This window comes from Lithobates pipiens, unplaced genomic scaffold (assembly GCF_037356315.1).
Source record: "Lithobates pipiens isolate NorthernLeopardFrog02 unplaced genomic scaffold, aLitPip1_a1.2 Scaffold_28, whole genome shotgun sequence".
NCBI lineage: Eukaryota > Metazoa > Chordata > Amphibia > Anura > Ranidae > Lithobates > Lithobates pipiens.
Genome location: NW_027507789.1, coordinates 77,114,465 through 77,131,916, shown reverse-complemented (window position 1 = coordinate 77,131,916; position 17,452 = coordinate 77,114,465). Strand labels below are relative to the sequence as shown.

Here is a 17,452-nt window from a genome sequence, read left to right as displayed (position 1 = left end):
ATTAGGACTTGCTAATTTAGGTTTATGCGCTTCAGTCAACCTACTACTAATGCCCCTAAATTTGTTGCACACTGGCTATCTCAACGTCTGGACCCCCCCATCGCCTAGTTTAAAAGTCCCTCTAACTTTTAGGCCATCTTCTCTTCGCTCCCCATTTAGGTGCAGTCCGTCCCTGCTAAAGAGCTGGTAACCAACTGAGATGTTGGCCCAGTTCTCCAGGAACCCGAACCCCTTCTTTCTACACCAGCTCCTCAGCCACTTGTTTCCTTCCTTAATCTCACTCTGCCTTTCTTGTGTGACTCGAGGTACTGGTAGTATTTCTGAGAATTCTTAAGTCCTTAAAATCATGTTCTAGGACACTCCATCTGCCTCTGACTTTGTTATTGGTGCCAACGTGCACCATGGTAGCCAGGTCTTCCCCAGCCCCTCCCAGTTAGGGATAAGCCAAACACCCCCTGTTTGGTTCGCACCAGGACATGCAAACAGATAAAAAAAAATTGTGCGAACACCATTAAAGTCTATAGGACACAAACTTGAAAAATCGAGTGTTTATTTTAAAGGTGGATAGGGACCCGGGTACTGCCCCAGGGGAAATGTATCAATGCAAAAAAAGTTTTTAAAATTGCCGTTTTTTCAGGAGCAGTGATTTTATTAATGCACAAAGTGAAATAAAAATGAAATATTTCTTTTAAATATCGTGCTTGGTGGTCCCCTTAGTCTACCTGTAAAGGAGCGCATCTTTCCCCGGTTGATAATCAACTGCAGCAAAATTAAATTTCTAAAGGAAAAAAATTTAGTTTAAAATTGCTCGCTGCTGTATTGTATTGCCGTATCCTGGCAATATACATTACATTACAGACCCTTTTGGGTCTGGTATGGATATTAAGGGGAACTCTATGCCTAAATTTATAAAAAAAAATGGCGTGTCCCCCCCCCCCCCAAATCCATACCAGGTCTTTCAGGTCTGTATGGATTTTAAGGGGAACCCCATGTCGAAATTCTTAAAAAAGGTGTGGGGTCCCCCTAAAATCCATACCAGACCCTTGCAACCTGGCAGGCTGCAGGAAAAGGGGGAGACAAGAGAGTGCCCTCCCCCTCCTGAACCGTACCAGGCCACATGCTCTTAACATGGGGTGATGGGGACAAGGGCCTCATCCCCACAACCCTTGCCTGGTGGTTGTGGGGGTCTGCGGGCAGGGGGCTTCTTATCAGAATCTGGAAGCCCCCTTTAACAAGGGGGCACCAAAAGTCTCAAAAAAAAGAGACAGGAGACCATTCCTTTATTTAAAAAAAAGTGTCCCGCGATGTCCATCCATCTTCAATCATGGTGCAGACAGACCCAACAAATAGAAAAAAAAAGCTCCGCCTTCAATGGGAGGTGTCCTGACAACTGCTGTCTTTTCGCGGTGACAGCTGTTATATAGGCAATATTTACGTTTGACTCAAACCTCAAGCTCATCCCTACTCCCAGTAATCCGTCCATCAGATCTGTTATGTGCATAAACTCAGGTCACAGCTTTTACATGTTTACAAGCAGTTACAAGCTTTTGACATTTGAAATGCCAGTAAACTACCATCCTGAACATGATTTATCTGCTTTAAAGGACTTTGAGACTCGAGTCCATTCTTGAACACATTGCCAGTCATGAGAAACATGCAGTAGACCGCGCTTCTGATGCTGGTGCCCCTCCAGGTACTGGCAATGGTCCTTTACCCCCACACACGGAGAAGTACGAGCAGAATATGAGGGCATTTTTCTATAATTGAAATTTGACTTTTTATCGGTTTTATGGTTATTGGTTTGGTCAACTGTCGTGAGCTCTTTTTTTTTTTTTTTTTTTTTTTTTTTTTTTTAACAAGGTTGGTCTTTGATAAAAAATGAAGGTTAACACATTTCGAGTTTCAAACAATAGGGTGGTTACATAATGGAAAACAACAAATGTAGTAAACAATAGACAAAGTGGAAGTACAATAGGTTACCATGAATAGACAATCTTCAGGAGCAGGGAGGAAGAAGCTGTCAACATTATAATAACACAAGAAATGGGTGGGGTGACAGGCCCCATCAGCACCTAGCCCAATATGTGCAAGCTAAGAAAGGGCAAGGTATCTATGAATGAGCAGTTCAAACGGGGTCAGTCCATGGCTGCCATACTTGTGTATACTTCTGGGCACATTCTCTACTCATGTAGGTCAATTTGTACATAGGCAAAATGGCATTAATCTAATTTTCCCATGCCCTCATCATAGGAGGCAGATAACAAGTCCATTTTAACAGGATCTCTCTTTTGGCATAAAAAAGCCACAGTGAGAGCAGCAATTTAGTGTACTGAGGCCTCTGGTCATCATCCTGTATGCCCAGCAAGGCTAACTCAGCCGTCAAGGGTATCTCCAGTTGGAGGCGGACATTATTAAACTCCACTATGGTAGACCAGTAGCAGGAGAGCAGAGGATAGGCCCAAAACCTATGAATATAGGTGCTGTCGGGAGATTGACAGCGCGGACAGTTCCGGTACCTCTGTGGGCATATTCTATGCAGTCTCTTAGGTGTAAAGTATAGCTTGTGCAGGAATTTGGCTTGTATTCATTTTATCTCTAGAGGAGATCACCATCTTGGAACTATTTTCAAAGCACTCCTCCCACGTTTCTCTATCTAAAGTCTATCTGCCATCCACTTATCCCACAACGCATCCATTTGGGGTGAGTCTGTCCGGAGAAGTGTCAGATACAGCTCCGAAAGAGGCTTATTCAGGGATTCTTGAGCCAATAGATCCTCGACCACATCCCCCTTGAGTTCGGATGGTGTCGGGAACTGTGCATGGAATGCATGTTGCAGCTGATGGTAGCAGAACAGTATCCATGCAGGGAGGCCATGCCTACTGAAGGGACCCAGCAGAAACCATATCCTTTATCAATTTATTACCATAACGGGCCCATAGTTGCGGGTCAGAGATTTCCTAAAGTGTGGAAAAGACGGGTTCCCCCACAAAGGACAATAGGGGACCACTTGTTGGGAGATGGAAACCACCGCCTTGCCACCCTCCATACCCGTAGGGTAACTTTAGTGAGATTCGGCAGTGAGGGGTATGCCGAGTCTCCTCGATATACCAGGTTGCCTAATTCTTTGAGGGATCCCACAACAGCTGCCTCCAGACAGACCGCAGCATTGGCTCTGGACTACTCAAACCACAACCTCACTGTGACCAACATGTCTTCCAAGTAGTACACCAGCAGGTTAGATAAAGCCAGTCCACCACACTAACTGGGAGTTGGAGAGTCGACCTGGCCATCCGAGGGAAAGACCTCCGCCACAAAAAAGAGCCAATACAACTATCCAAATCTCTGAAGAATGGGGTATCCACGTAGAGCAATTCCTAAAGATATAGTTGAACTTGGGTGAATAGATCATCTTTAAAATATTAATTTGGCCTAGTAGATTAAGGGAAAGATTAGCCCATTGAGAGCAATGATCTTTAAGGCGTGCGACTATGGGTTGAAGATTAAGGCATTGGACTGGGAATCTCTCAAAATCCTAATTCCGAAATATGTGAATTCCTCCACCCACCTTAACACCGTCTGGGACGCAGAATCCCTGGCCTATGCATCTAGAGGAAATAGGACAGATTTATACCAATTAATACAGATTCCTGAGAACAGTCCAAACACATAAAAAGCCTCTAGGGCAGCCTGTAGTGAAGAATCTGCATCATGTAAATATAGCAGGGTGTCATCTGCATATAGGGATATTTTCTGCTCCAGAGGGCCAACCTGGAGTCCCACAATGCGACTAGATTCCCTGACGAGGACCGCCAGGGGCTCAAGGGCCAGCGCAAATAAGCTGTGAGACAGTGGGCAGCCCTGCCGGGTCCCCCTCCGGAGGAGAAAAACGTCCAAAAGTGTGTCATTCCGAATCCTTTCTGTAGTGGCCTTATACAACAGGCTTAGCCAGTGAAGGAACTTGGGTCCCATCCCAAATTTCTGTAACCCTGCCCATAAGTACTCCCATTCAACAGAGTCAAAAGCCTTCTCCGCGTCCAGAGAGGCTATGACTCTTGTTCCCCCGGTGCTATGGGAGGTGGCTAAATTCAGGAATAGATGGCGAATATTGATATCTGTGCCCTTCCCTGGCATCAACCCGGTCTGATCTACATGGATAAGGTCGTCTGTTACCTTACCAAGCCTAATAGCCAATATTTTAGCTAGTAATTCGGCATCGGCATTAATTAAAGAGATAGGCCTGTAAGAGGCACAGGGTCCTTGCCAGGTTTGGGCACCAAAACCACAATCGTGTCAGACAACGAATCTGGTAGTGAGTCTAGAGTAAAGAATTGCTGGAATAATAAAGTAATCTTAGGTGCCAAAAGTTCCTGGTATTCTGAATAAAGTTCAAAGGGAATTCTATGCGGCCCAGGGGCTTTCCCCGGCTGCATGGTTCCCAAGGCCTCCTGCACTTCCTCAAGAGAGATGTCCTTATCCAGCTCCGAGCACTTCCCCGCCTCCCAAGGAGGGGAGTGAGATCTGGTCCAGATATTTGAGCAGCTCAGAGTTATCAAAGTTCTCCCTAGAGGAGTACAGAGTCCGGTAGAACTCGAGGATTCTCGCATTACTATCCACTGGAGCTGTCAACAGACAGCCATCCAAATCTTTCAGCCTACCAATGTGAGTCACAGTATGCTGCCCCCTGGCTAGCCAGGCCAACAGCCTACCGTTATCCCCAAATTCAAAAACCCTCTGGGTGCTATGAAACATAGATTTCTTGAGTTCAACTCTAAGTAGGGGCAATTCCCTCAGGGCTTCCTGCCAGGGCACATAGTGAACCTGATGAGGAGTTTGCACATATTCTGCCTCCCTCAACCTCGCCTGGTCCTCCTAGGTGCCTCAGAGACTGCGTAGATTGCCTTTTTTTCACGACTATTCCAGCCATGTATTCGCCTCTAAGCCAAGTTTTAAAGGTGTTCCACACCACCAGAGGTTTAAAGGTGCCCCACACCACCAGAGTCCGCATTATTTATACAAAAGGTACATGAGGCCTCTGGTAGCTCCTCCTGGATCTCGGGGTCCATAATCCAGTATCTGGACAGCTGCCATAACCTCCCGCCCTCTGCATGAGAGAGTAATATAGTAACAAATACTGGAGCATGATCCGAGATACCTCGCAAAAGGATCTCAGCAGAGCCCACCCTCCGCACTAAAACAGGGGAGGCAAATGCCAGGTCAGTGCAGAACATGGTCCGGTAAGTGGTAGAAAGAAGAGTATAGTCCCTATCAGAGGGATGGAATTGGCGCCAAACATCTGTCATGTGGAAGGCGGAGGCCCAGCGGGAGAGGCCATGCTGTCGGGGACCAGAGGTGTGCATTTTTCCAGCACTCTAGATGGAGCCATATTAAAATTGCCTATAAGTAAAACATTCTCAACATTGTACATCGTAACCTTGCTGCATCAGCACATAGAGCATATCTATATCGGCGGGGGGTGGCAGATATACTCCCACTAACACAAAAGAGATCTCTGAAATCAGAGAGTGGAGAAGCACATATCTTCTGCCCGGGTCGAGTTTAACATCCAAAAGCTGAAAGGGTAAGGATAGGTGTACTAGAACACTTACACCCCTGGCATAATTAAAGTAGGGTGCATGGTAGTGAGCACCGACCCAGGCCTGTTTCAGACTGAGAATGCGGGACCCCATAAGATGCGTCTCCTGAAGAATACACACCTCTGGGCAGAGTTTGCGTTTGTAGCTAAGCACTAGAGAGCGCTTGACAGCAGAATTATGTCCCCGTACATTCCACGACACTACCAAGCACTTAGCCATGACAAGGATACATTGATAAAGCAAGGAGATCTAATAACAATAGTGCCCGGAGCCAGTACCCTGGGGGGGAGGGAGCAGCTCTCGCCTCCGGTCACACTGGAGACAAAAAGCACAGTCATTTTAGGAGCAGTGTTACACCTAAGAATCATACAGATACTCGGATACTAGTAAGTATTTTCATCAAAAGACCAACAGTAACTTGAAAATGACAAAAATATTTTTTACATCCAACCATGGTTGGCAACTGCCGACCCTCCCCTCCCCGCCTCCCACCCTGTGCACCCCAGAACAGTGAGGAGCACTTGAATCCCAAAAAAACCATAGTCCAAGGACTAGGAACTTAACCCCCCTGACGGTATTCCCGAGTCTGGCTCGGGGTGGAATTTTTATACCAAAAGCGGTAACCCCGAGCCAGACTCGGGACCGCATCGCTGGATCCAGGAGGACGTTTACTTACCTTCTCCCTTGGATCCAGCGATGTCCCCGCGCTGTACGAGCGAGCCGTCTCTCGCTCGATCTATCAAGGAGCCGATCTCCGTGCCCCGCGAGCGTTGTGACGCAAGGGGAAGGGTATCTGTGCCAAATTCAAAAAGTGAAACACTCACTATACATACAGTATAATGTAATCTTATAGATTACATTGCTGTATGTAATAATTTCACATCCCCTTTGTCCCTAGTGTTCTGCCCAGTGTCCTGCATGCACTTTTATATAATAAAAACTTCTTTATTCCTGGAAACTGGAGATTGTCCATAGCAACCAAAACTGTCCCTTTTACATCAAAAATGATTTTAGACCAGCTAGAAAACAGCGATAATAAATTGTAATCGCTTGCAGAATTGAGGGATAGCGATTTGTGGGGAGATCCGTCATCAAATACTGAAAAGTAACAACAGTGACAATTCTGCAACTGAGCAAATTTCAGTGTTTTTGATTTGATTACATTATTAAATAATTTTTATTATTGTTATATTATTTGGTACAATTATTTATAATTATTTATTATATTATAATTTATGATTTCATTTTTCAAACTTTATCATACCCGGGATGTCTGCTAGACTGGTTTGGACAGATTAAGTGAGTTATTCCCAAGAATTACAGGACTACAATATAAAACGCCAAATTTTCATGCAAAATAATTGTACCGCTTTTAGCACCTAAAATCCAAAATAATCGTACCGCCAGGGAGGTTAAGTTAGGGATGTGTAACCAGGCTGGGACATCACAACGCCCTCAGTAAACGGGATCTAGGCGTGTGTGTAACAGGTCCCATCCTAGAGCTGTTGGAGTAGTATATAACGGAGAAAGAGTTCTGTCAGATACAGCGACAGTGTGCAGGGGCCAGGGAGGGTACCCAGACATGGAGATATGAACGCAATCATGCTTACCTGGTTCCAGTAACGTGGGGAGGCTAATCACACCAAAACAATCAGATAATACAAGGTAGACAGCGCGGCCTTCCTACGGGGGCAAATCTTCCAGCTAGACGGATGCATCCTTGGGATTGGTGAAAAAATGAATAGTCTCCCCGTCCACCACTCGCAGCTTAGCAGGGAACAAGATGCTGTATTTTATTCCTTTCCTCCTGAAGACGGCTTTAACGGTATCAAAGGAGTGGTGCTGCCGCTGAGTCTCCATGGTGTATTCAGGAAACAGCAGGAGCTTGACGTTGTTGAAGGGTAGCTCACCAGCAGCATGGGAGGCTCTGAGCAACTCATTCCAATCCCGAAAATTTAGCAGACTGAGGATAAAGGTGCGAGGTGGGGCCCCCCTCAGGCCCAGGCCTAGGCAGTACACGGTGGGCTCTCTCAACCACAAAGTATGGGGAAAGCTGAGCTGCTGCCAACAAGGATTGCTGCAGGTCCTCCGTAAACAGGGCCGGTGAACGGCCCTCAACCCCCTCCGGGAGACCCACAATCCTAAGATTGTTCCTTTGGTTCCAGTTCTCTGCATCTTCCGCTCGGTATTCAAGGGCTCTAACTTTTATCTGGAGGGTTCGGATAGAGGCAGCCACCGTTCCCACCCGCCATTCAGCCTCCGAAACCCTGGAGCGGATTTTTGTCCAGGATCTGCCGAAATAGGCCCACATCCAGCTGGACCTCCTAAATCTTAGATGCCAGGGTAGTCTGGCAGGACGAGATAGCAGTCTGGCATGAGTTGATAGCTGCCATGATCTCCGGCAATCCTAGGGTGCTGAGGCAGGATCCACCTTGTTGTCTGTTTGCTATGGCATGCAGGGAATCTCAAGGAGCTGGAGAATGGGCTGATCTCCTCTGGGATATTCGGGGGGAATTTCAGTCTCTTACCCCTTTTCTGACTGCCAGGGTTTTGGAAGGCATCCAGAGACCACAGGGTCCCTCTGGTAAGCTCGGTCACAAAGCGCAGATAGTTTTCCGGATCGCACTCCAGAAGAGCTCAGAGAACACGTCTACTCAGTCCGCCATGACGGCCATGCCCCCCAATTGTTGTGAGCTTTTTGATGCATTAGAAGCAGGGTAAATTAGACTGGTGTTAAGTGCTTTTTATTTTATTTTTTTATTTTATTTTTTTTCCATAGCCCACATATTTTAGGTAAAGACACTTTCAAACCAATATGTGCAGGCTATGCAGCGCATCAGTCAGATCCTGAACCTCCAAAAGTCAGCATTGGATGCCAGCATTGGACATGGCATCATCTTAGGTTTACCAGGATAAGGTGCACACCTTGATTCATTTCTTCACTTTACGGTGGCAGTCCTTTATGCCAAGTTTTACTCCACATAGTTGCAATTCATCATTCTGGTGGTGTAGGATAAACATTGTTATTGGAGGAAGCTCAGCTCCTGATCAGTGTTTGGGAGGTAATTAGACAATCCCTTAAGCACTTGCCCTCCCATCTTCAGGGTCTCCCAGTCTGTGTATAGTCAGACAAGGCCATGGTGGTGGTGTACATAAATCATCAGGAGGCAGAAGAAGTCACACTGCATAGGCTACATTTACAAGGACGTCTAAATTTCAGAGTTTAGTTGCATTTAGAAATCTTTTCTAAAAGCAGCTGGACTCAAAAAGTAATCATGTTATTGATACATAACCATTAGCAACATTTAGTTGGAGACAGTTTAGCTGAATTTAGGAAAAGGAAAGTGCTGCATCCAGGGTTGACTATCTGCAGCTAAATGCTCATTGCATTTAGCAGCAGAAAATGACACTTCCCCTTTTCTTCCTGAAATGTTGGTATTCCTTCTCATGTTGGTATTTATTCTTTGCAGATGTGGTCTAACAATAGTTAGTAAGCTGTCAAAGGTGGACGCTGCTATTCTGGTAAAGTTATAACACTTATGGGCATAGGTTCTGAATTCCTCATACATCAGTACAAAATATCCCTGAGCTAAATGCTAGAATGTTAGGGGATGTACCCATCTTCACTTCATTTGCCTCTCTCAGGGCTGGTTCACACCAGAACACAGTGTGGGAAAGGTGCGTTCCGTGCATGTTTCTCAAATTGCAAGTGACCGGAGTGCCCCTTAGATCTACATGCAGGTGCGTCCTCTCTCTGTCCTTATCATGTAGCCTTCCTTTTGCCATTACTTCAGCTCATAGGGTTTGAATTGGCGGCCTTATACTGTAAGGAGCTGTTCCTTGTGCTACACAAGGATGAAGATATTCTGAGGTTTCAGACCACCTCTTTGCCCATGGTGGTCTTTTCCTTCCAACTTAAGCATCTTGAGCAGGATGTTTAACCACTTCAATACCGGGCACTTAAAGTGGAGGGCCACCCTGAAAAAAAAAAAATTAAAAATTACAGAAAAATATAAAAAAAAAAATTTTTTTTTACTTACCAGAAGTGCCTATTGCTAGGCACATAATCCTAATCTTCCTCTTCCTCCTCCGCGGAGATCTTCTGGTCTTCTCTCCTCGTCGCGGCGTCTTCTGGGTAATGGGTCGCGCTGTGTTCTGGGAACTGTGTGTTCCAGAACACAGCGCATCCCATTCACAAAGCGCTGCGTGACTCGCGCATGCGCAGTAGGAAACGGGCAGTGAAGCCGTAAGGCTCCACTGCCTGTTTCCCTTACAAGGAATGGCGGCGCCGGGACCCGAGAGCCGAGGGACGGGTCGGCCTTGGGCGGCCGACATCGCGGGCGCCCTGGACAGGTAAGTGGGCTGATTAAGTCAGCAGCTGCAGTGTTTGCTTTTTTTAAACGGCCCCCCACTTTAAACGCCTTCCTGCCCAGACCAATTTTGAGCTTTCAGCGCTGTCGCCCTTTCAATGACAATTGCGCGGTCATGCTACACTGTACCCAAATGAAATTTTTATCATTTTTTTTCCCACAAATAGAGCTTTCTTTTGGTGGTATTTGATCACCTCTACGGTTTTTATTTTTTGCGCTACAAATAAAAAAAATACCGAAAATTTTGAAAAAAAAATGTTTTTTTTTTGTTTGTTTCAAAACTTTGTAAATAAGTACGTTTTCTCCTTCACTGATGGGGCTACACTGATGGGCACTGATAAGGCGGCACTGATGGGCACCAATGATGTGGCACCAGTGAAGTGGCACTGATAGGCGGCACGGATTGGCTGACACGGATGGGCGACACGGATGGACACTGATAGGTGGCACAAATTGGCACTGATAGCTGGCACGGATTGGCATGGATGGGCGGCACAGATGGGCATGGATAGGCGGCACAGATGGGCATGGATAGGCGGCACAGATGGGCATGGATAGGCGGCACAGATGGGCACAGGTGGGCACTGCTAGGCGGCACAGGTGGGCACTGATAGGCGGCACAGGTGGACACTGATAGGCGGCACAGGTGGGCACTCATAGGCAGCATTGGTGTTATACTGTACTAATGGATGCCAATCAGTGCCAAACAATAATGCATGCCAATCAGTGATGCCCATTGTGGGCACTGATTGGCATCCATTATGGGCACTGATTGGCATCCATTGTGCTGACTGGCATCCCTGGTGGTCTAGGGAGGATTACCTTTTGTTTAGCATCCCTGGTGGTCTGGTGGCGTCCCTGGTGGTCCAGTGTGGGCATCCTCGGGGGGGCTGTGCTGATAATCGATCAGCACAGACCCCCCCCTGTCAGAGGAGCAGCCGATCGGCTCTCCTCTACTCGCGTCTGACAGACGCGAGTGAGGAAAAGCCGATCACCGGCTCTTCCTATTTACACTGTGATCAGCCGTGATTGGACACGGCTGATCACGTGGTAAAGAGTCTCCGTCGGAGACTCTTTACCGAGATCGTAGTTGCCGGGTGTCAGACTGACACCCGGCAACAACAATCGCCGCGATGCGCGCCCCCCAGGGGCGCGCAGCGGCTCATAATCCTGATCACGTCATATGACGTCCGATCAGGATTATGAAACCACTTTGCCACCGTCAATTTGTAATAGGGCGGGCGGCAAGTGGTTAAGCATCATAAGGAGAGTGCTTTCCACTGTTTGGATGTAGTTTGGGCTGGGATGGGCTAGTCTACCTTGGCTCCAGCCTCTATTGGTCAGTCTGACACTTTGTCCTGTAAGAGAGCTCTCGTCTGTAAGGTGGTCACCTGGTCTTCTGTTCTCTTTTCCTAAGTTCCACTAGATGGCTGTCCAGGCCTCAGCAGATACCAGCTTCATGTGGGAAAGAACTTCAGGTGGCCCTTTGTGTTTTGGGCCTTGGCTTTTGTTGTTTTTTTTTTGCACCTCTTAGCCATTGTTGCAATGCCCACCCCTCATTAGGTCACTTTTGGTTATTTAACTGATCTAATAATTAGCCAATCCTGTGAGGTACAATAAAGGAAATAGGATTTTTTTTTTACTTACCTGTAAAATCCTTCTCTTGAAGTGTATCACAGGACTTCGTACCCTCCCGGTCTATGATCACTCTTGTATTGACTGGTACAAAATGAAAGATATGTTAGGAATGGTATAGGGCTAGGCAAGGTTGGGTTTTGGGAAAATCCTGAGTCCTGTTTGTACGTTACTAAAACAGGATTTTTGACTTGCAGTAAAACCTTGGATTTCGAACATAATTTGTTCCAGAAACATGCTTGTAATCCAAAGCACTTGTATATTGAAGCAAATTTTCCCATAAGAAATAATGGAAACTCGGATGATTCATTCCACAACCATTTATTAATCAACCCTTCAGTTTATAATGCATATAAAAATATTATTGCAATGTGATAGGCTGTGTGATCATAAAATGTCCATTTACGAATGGCAACCTCCACAAGGTGATTAGAACCAATATCCAGCAGGAGCTACTGAGTATAAGGTCCCTTTTACACATGCGGACCATTCAGATCCGCCTGTCTGTTTTTTCAGGCAGATCTGATCTCTATGGAGCGTCAGATGTCAGCGGTGACATTTCCATGGACATCCGATCCACTCCGCAAAATCCAGACGGATAGATGTCCTATTTTCCATCAGTCAATCGGATCGGATGAAAATGGACAAGTGGTCCGTAATCATCTGATCCCCTCATAGGGGAAAGCAGACTCTGACAGGTCCGTCCCTGCATAGAGTGCAGAGACGGACTTGTCATCCGCCGTCTCAGCGGGGATCAACTGAGCGATCCCCGCTGAGCAAGCGGAGTAGTAAAAACAGACAGCCCCGTGTGAAAGGGGCCTAAAATAGAAGAGAGGCACCTCTAAATGTAGCAATATGGTTACATTTTAATGAAGGTACAACATTTAGCAGTGTCGATGACGGTGCGGAGGATGATCTAAGTATGCAGGTATCTGGGGAAAAGCTGTCCACATAGATCATCCTCCGCTCCACCATCAACGTCATCCCTTCCATGCTGCGCTCCATGAGTGCTTCAAGCCTCGCTTTCAGATCGCTCTACTGCACAGTAGTCTTTACAGTCAAGATTGCAGATTGACAGCGGTGAAAGCCGACAATGTGGAGTACAGTCTGTGTGGACAGCTTTACCCCAGATGCCTGCATACTTACATGTGCAAGTTTTAATCATCAACCATGTGGGTTGCTAAATGTTGTACCTTCATTAAATGTAACCATATTGCCACACTAAGCCCTTGTACACATGGTCGGACATTCCGACAACAAAATCCGTCGTATTTTGTCCGAAACTGGTGTTGCATACACACAGTCGGACAAAGTTGTCGGAAAATCCGATCGTTCATAACGTGAGGACGTTATTTTGGACTAGGAATTTGATCTGAGCATGCGTGGCACTTTGTCCAATCAGAATTCTCTACAAATGATCGGACAAAGTCCGATCGGATCATGTTGTCGGAAAATTTCTATATCCAGCTCTCAAACTTTGTTGGTCGGACATTCCGACGGAAAAAGTCAGATGAAGCCCACACACGGTCGGATTATCTGACAACACTGTCCAATCGGACATTTTCCGGCGGAATGTCCGACCGTGTGTACAGGGGCTTAGAGGCACCTCTCTTCCCTTTTATACTCAGTTGTGACTTGACGCTACTTGTATATCAAGACATCGGTTGTATATAAAGTCAAATTGTTTTTTGTTTTTTTTAATTTAGCTGGTCTTGAAAAACTTTCAAACCAAGGTTTTACTGCACCTGTAAAATCCTTTTCTTGATCAGGTTAAGTAATTAGGGTGTAGTTGTTATATTATTTTATTTTGTGATTGTTCTTTACTCACATCTCCACCTTGCTCTTTAGACAGGACCACTGCCTCTCAAGTATCGTGTGCAGCCAACCTGCAAAAGATTACGATTTAGCCGCCCAAGAAGCCTGCAGGAGACCAACCGAGCAGCAAACTCAGAAGGGGACTCAGCCAGTGACAAGGCTAACAGCCCAGCACCAGTTCCCTCCACTTCTTCATCTCTACCCAGCCCTTTAACTCCCTGCCAGGGTTCTCCAAGCCCCAACACTGAACTCCCTCCTGCCCCTTCCCTCCACAATGGGCACTCAACCAGCAAGGGCCGAAAAGTTTCTCTCAATGGAGCACCGGGGCCGCCCCTCACTTGAGTGGTCTGCCCAGCCCAAGCTTTTTATACATATGTACATAGAAAGAAGGACTTTTTATTTTCTATGGATAATACAAGAGTAATTTAATCCCTGCTTACACCCAAAACCTTTTTGTAATATTTTGTATTATAATTTATAAGAGGGAATGGAGAAAATTCACATTCTTGTTGGAATGATGCTCCTCCAATGCCCTATGGCTAACTTGGTTTAAAACTCCCATCTGGTTACCACATACAGTCATGTCAAAAGGTAAGTACATCCCATGGAAAATGTTGACTTTTTCAACAGGCAAGCATTGGGTCTGCATTCAGTGTTTACAAATAAAGGTGACATTCAAATGGCATGGCATCTTTTATTCTAATGATCAAAATCAGGAGTGGGTAACTGTGGCCCTCCTGCTGTTGCAGAACTACAAATCCCATCATGCCTCTGCATCTAGGAGTCATGCTTGCAACTGTTAGTTTTGCAGTGCCTTGCAGGACGTATAGTTCCTGAACAGTTGAAGGGCAGCAGTTGCCCACCTTTGATTTTAAATTTAAAAAAATACAGGATTATTATGTGGAAAAAGTAACTACACCCCTACATTTACCACCACTAAATTCATTAAATTGGAATAAGGTTTTCCAGATTACGTGCTAATGATTTAAATCGCCTTAGGGAGTGTGCAGGTGCCAACCCATCTTATTTAAATCTTCCACTAGTATATATATATTTTCTTAAAACTCATGGTAGTTGAAATTTCTTGGCAATATTGTTGTGACTGTTTATCAAACCCGTATTTTGAGTAACAAAATTTTACTAATTTTAGTTCACACAATATATTACCCATTTTGTGTGGCAAAATATCAAAGATTGTGTTGAGTAATTAGATACAAATATGTCATGCCTCATGGAACAGAAAAAAACGAAGCTAGACAAAATTGTCAATGCTTTAAAAGACTTTCTTGTCATGTTTTGCTATTTCTTTGAAAGTTTGAAAAATACCCTCCCCAAACCATATATTTTCTGAAAAGCACAGGACCTGTAGAATGGAAAGGGTGATGCTGCTGATTTTGTACATCCCACGATAGTTACATGAATGTTTGTCAAAATAATATTTTCTGTAGAAATACATCAAAATCATTAGCGCACACAACATAAAATTCCTACTAAAATAAAAAACTGAAAAATCAACAGTACACAAAACTGTGTGAATAAGCAAAACAATTGGTGGTTTGCTTCACACCTATGCCTTGTAGTATCCCATCCACAGTGTTGTGTGTGTGCTAAGATTTTAATAAATGGCTATGATCAGTGGCTTGTGAGCTGCTGTTCACAGCTATTAAATATTCAGCAGAACAAAAAAAAAATGTACGAATAGAATGCTGACCACTTTAGTTGACTCGCTTGTGATTGTAGTAACTCACTTGTGATTGTCAGTGTCCAAATAGCAGAACAACAACTTATCTGGTATGCGAGGAGTCCACTTCTGGGTATGGGACCACTTTGCATACTGGCTAGGTCTTTATCTGGTAGGACGACACTGACAACCACAAATGGGTCCCTGTAACGTAGCTTTAAGTTTTAGATCTTTATATGAGAGTACGTTTCTTGTGACATCTGTTTGTGATTGTGGTGCAACTTCCCAGTTTTAACTGTTAGCCCTTGTACACACGGTCGGAGATTCTGACAACCAAATCCGTCGGATATTGTCCGTCGGATTTTGTCCGAAACTGTTGCATACACACGGTCGGACAAAGTTGTCGGAAAGTCCGACGTGATGACGTTATTTCATTACGACGGGACTATGTTCATGCTAGTAGCCAATAGCTTTGGTGTAGGAATTTGATCTGAGCATGCGTGGCACTTTGTCCGATCAGAATTCTCTACATATGATCGGAGTATGTCCGATCGGAGCATTTTGTCGGAAAATATTTCCGGCAAGTTGGAAAAGTTGGTCCGATGGATATTCAGACGGAAATAGTCAGATGCAGACCACACACAGTCGGTATATCCGACAAAACGCTCCGATCGGACACATTCCGACGGAATCTCCGACCGTGTGTACAAGGGATTAGAAGGATATGTTTTTAAAAAGGTGTTACCTGTTGATAATGCACTAGTACTCTATGTTGTTCCTCCCACAATAAAGCAGCTGGAACCTAGTGTAACCACCCAGCCTGCAAAGTGCCCTTTTCCATACTGAATGTTTTTCCAGATCTTCTTTTCTTGCTTGCCCTAGGTAAATTGTGCACTGGGTTAGTTCCAGTTTTTTGGGATTTCTCTTTTTCTTTCTTTTTTGTTTTCTGTTTTTTTTTTTTTTTAAATACTAAAACAATTCTAGTTTATGGTCACCGCAGTGACTATGAGCTGATAGCAAAAGAGAATTTAGCGGACATAAGTCTTAAGAAATCAAACTAAAATTTTGAGCTAAAGGAATTTTGCACAGAGGAGTGGTCAGACATTTAAATGAGTCTATGCCCAAGACTAGTGGGCGGTTATGAAAAATGCCTACAATTAGCCATTTATGCTTAAAGAGGCAATACTAGCCTCAGAGGCCAGGGGTGTACTTACTTTTTCCAGGGCGCACCACTGCATTTTTTTTATATTTTTGTTAAATAATTGAAAAGGCAAATTGTCCTTGTTTTTATTCAGGTATACTGTATATGCTTTATTTGTAGGCATTGTTTAAATTAATATATAATGCTTTGTCTGTGCATATCCAATGTTTTGTTTGTTTTGTACTTATTCAGTATTATTACTGCATTTGTACTTTGGAATTAAGGTAATGCAGAAATCATTGTTCTAAAATTGAAAAATCCTTGTTATATGTTATTGAGTATTTCTGCAGCATGGTCAACCTATCATAAGTGTGTGGACAACTGGAGATCCTGTAATGATTGAGCACTTTTGTACAATATGCAGTCCAAGGTGGTGCTGCTGCTCTCCTGAATGTATGTATTGCCAGTATCCTCCTATGAAAACAGTCGGCCCACCACAGAATATAGCACAACAGGGTCCCTCTGTTCTTATCTTTCCTAAAAGGTTTTGTGTCTACGTTCATGGGTGGAAATTGGGGTTGTGGTTGTCTCTTCTGTGATTAATAAAGCCAAACAACCTTATCTGTGTGTGTCACTGACTGTATATATTATAATGCCACTAACTGCACTAAACTCTGAATTGCTGGCCTTACTGGGTTTGTACTTAAAGCCGAATGCCACTTTTTGAAGAAAACTAAATGAGGAGAATAAGTGTCTTTGGCAGCTTATATTATCTGTATGGAAGCAAGGTAAAAAGATACTGCATCAAAAAAGCAGTCTGTCTTGTATGGCCTATTGCTTCTACATATAGATATTTGTAAGCAGATGGTTTCTAATTAACAACTATCTTAATTGTACACTACAGGACACCGGATTCATTATTTAAGACCATAAGCTGTATGCTGCCACTTTTCAGATGGGGACACTGGTAATCAAAGCTATCACGATGGCCCATATAAGCCTTCCTGCGCCCAGCAAATCCCCAGTTTTTTGCTACTGTCCTTGAGTGATGGATGACCTCTGAGAACAGAGTTCTGGTTTATCATTCCCATTTTTGTCTGAAAGATTGGGAAGACTATGCACTGTTCTGCGTGTGGAAAAGTCCTTTCCACCTAACTGTATCTACAACCACTGTGACTAATTATTGCAGCTTTCAGACTGATGACTCCTCAGGAAA

The 17,452-nt window shown here is 44.7% G+C and overlaps 1 protein-coding gene across 2 annotated transcripts in view; it reads left to right on the top strand.

Annotated features, from left to right (window-relative positions):
- PCGF2 (polycomb group ring finger 2) overlaps positions 1-16,857 on the top strand; it is a 276,564-nt gene extending 259,707 nt beyond the window's left edge. For both annotated transcript variants that reach the window (XM_077459419.1, XM_077459421.1), the window contains one exon: positions 13,448-16,857. In XM_077459419.1, the coding sequence (XP_077315545.1) occupies positions 13,448-13,756 (309 nt within the window). In that variant the 3' untranslated portion in view covers positions 13,757-16,857. The remainder of the gene's footprint in view (positions 1-13,447) is intronic.
- Positions 16,858-17,452: the final 595 nt, after the last annotated feature.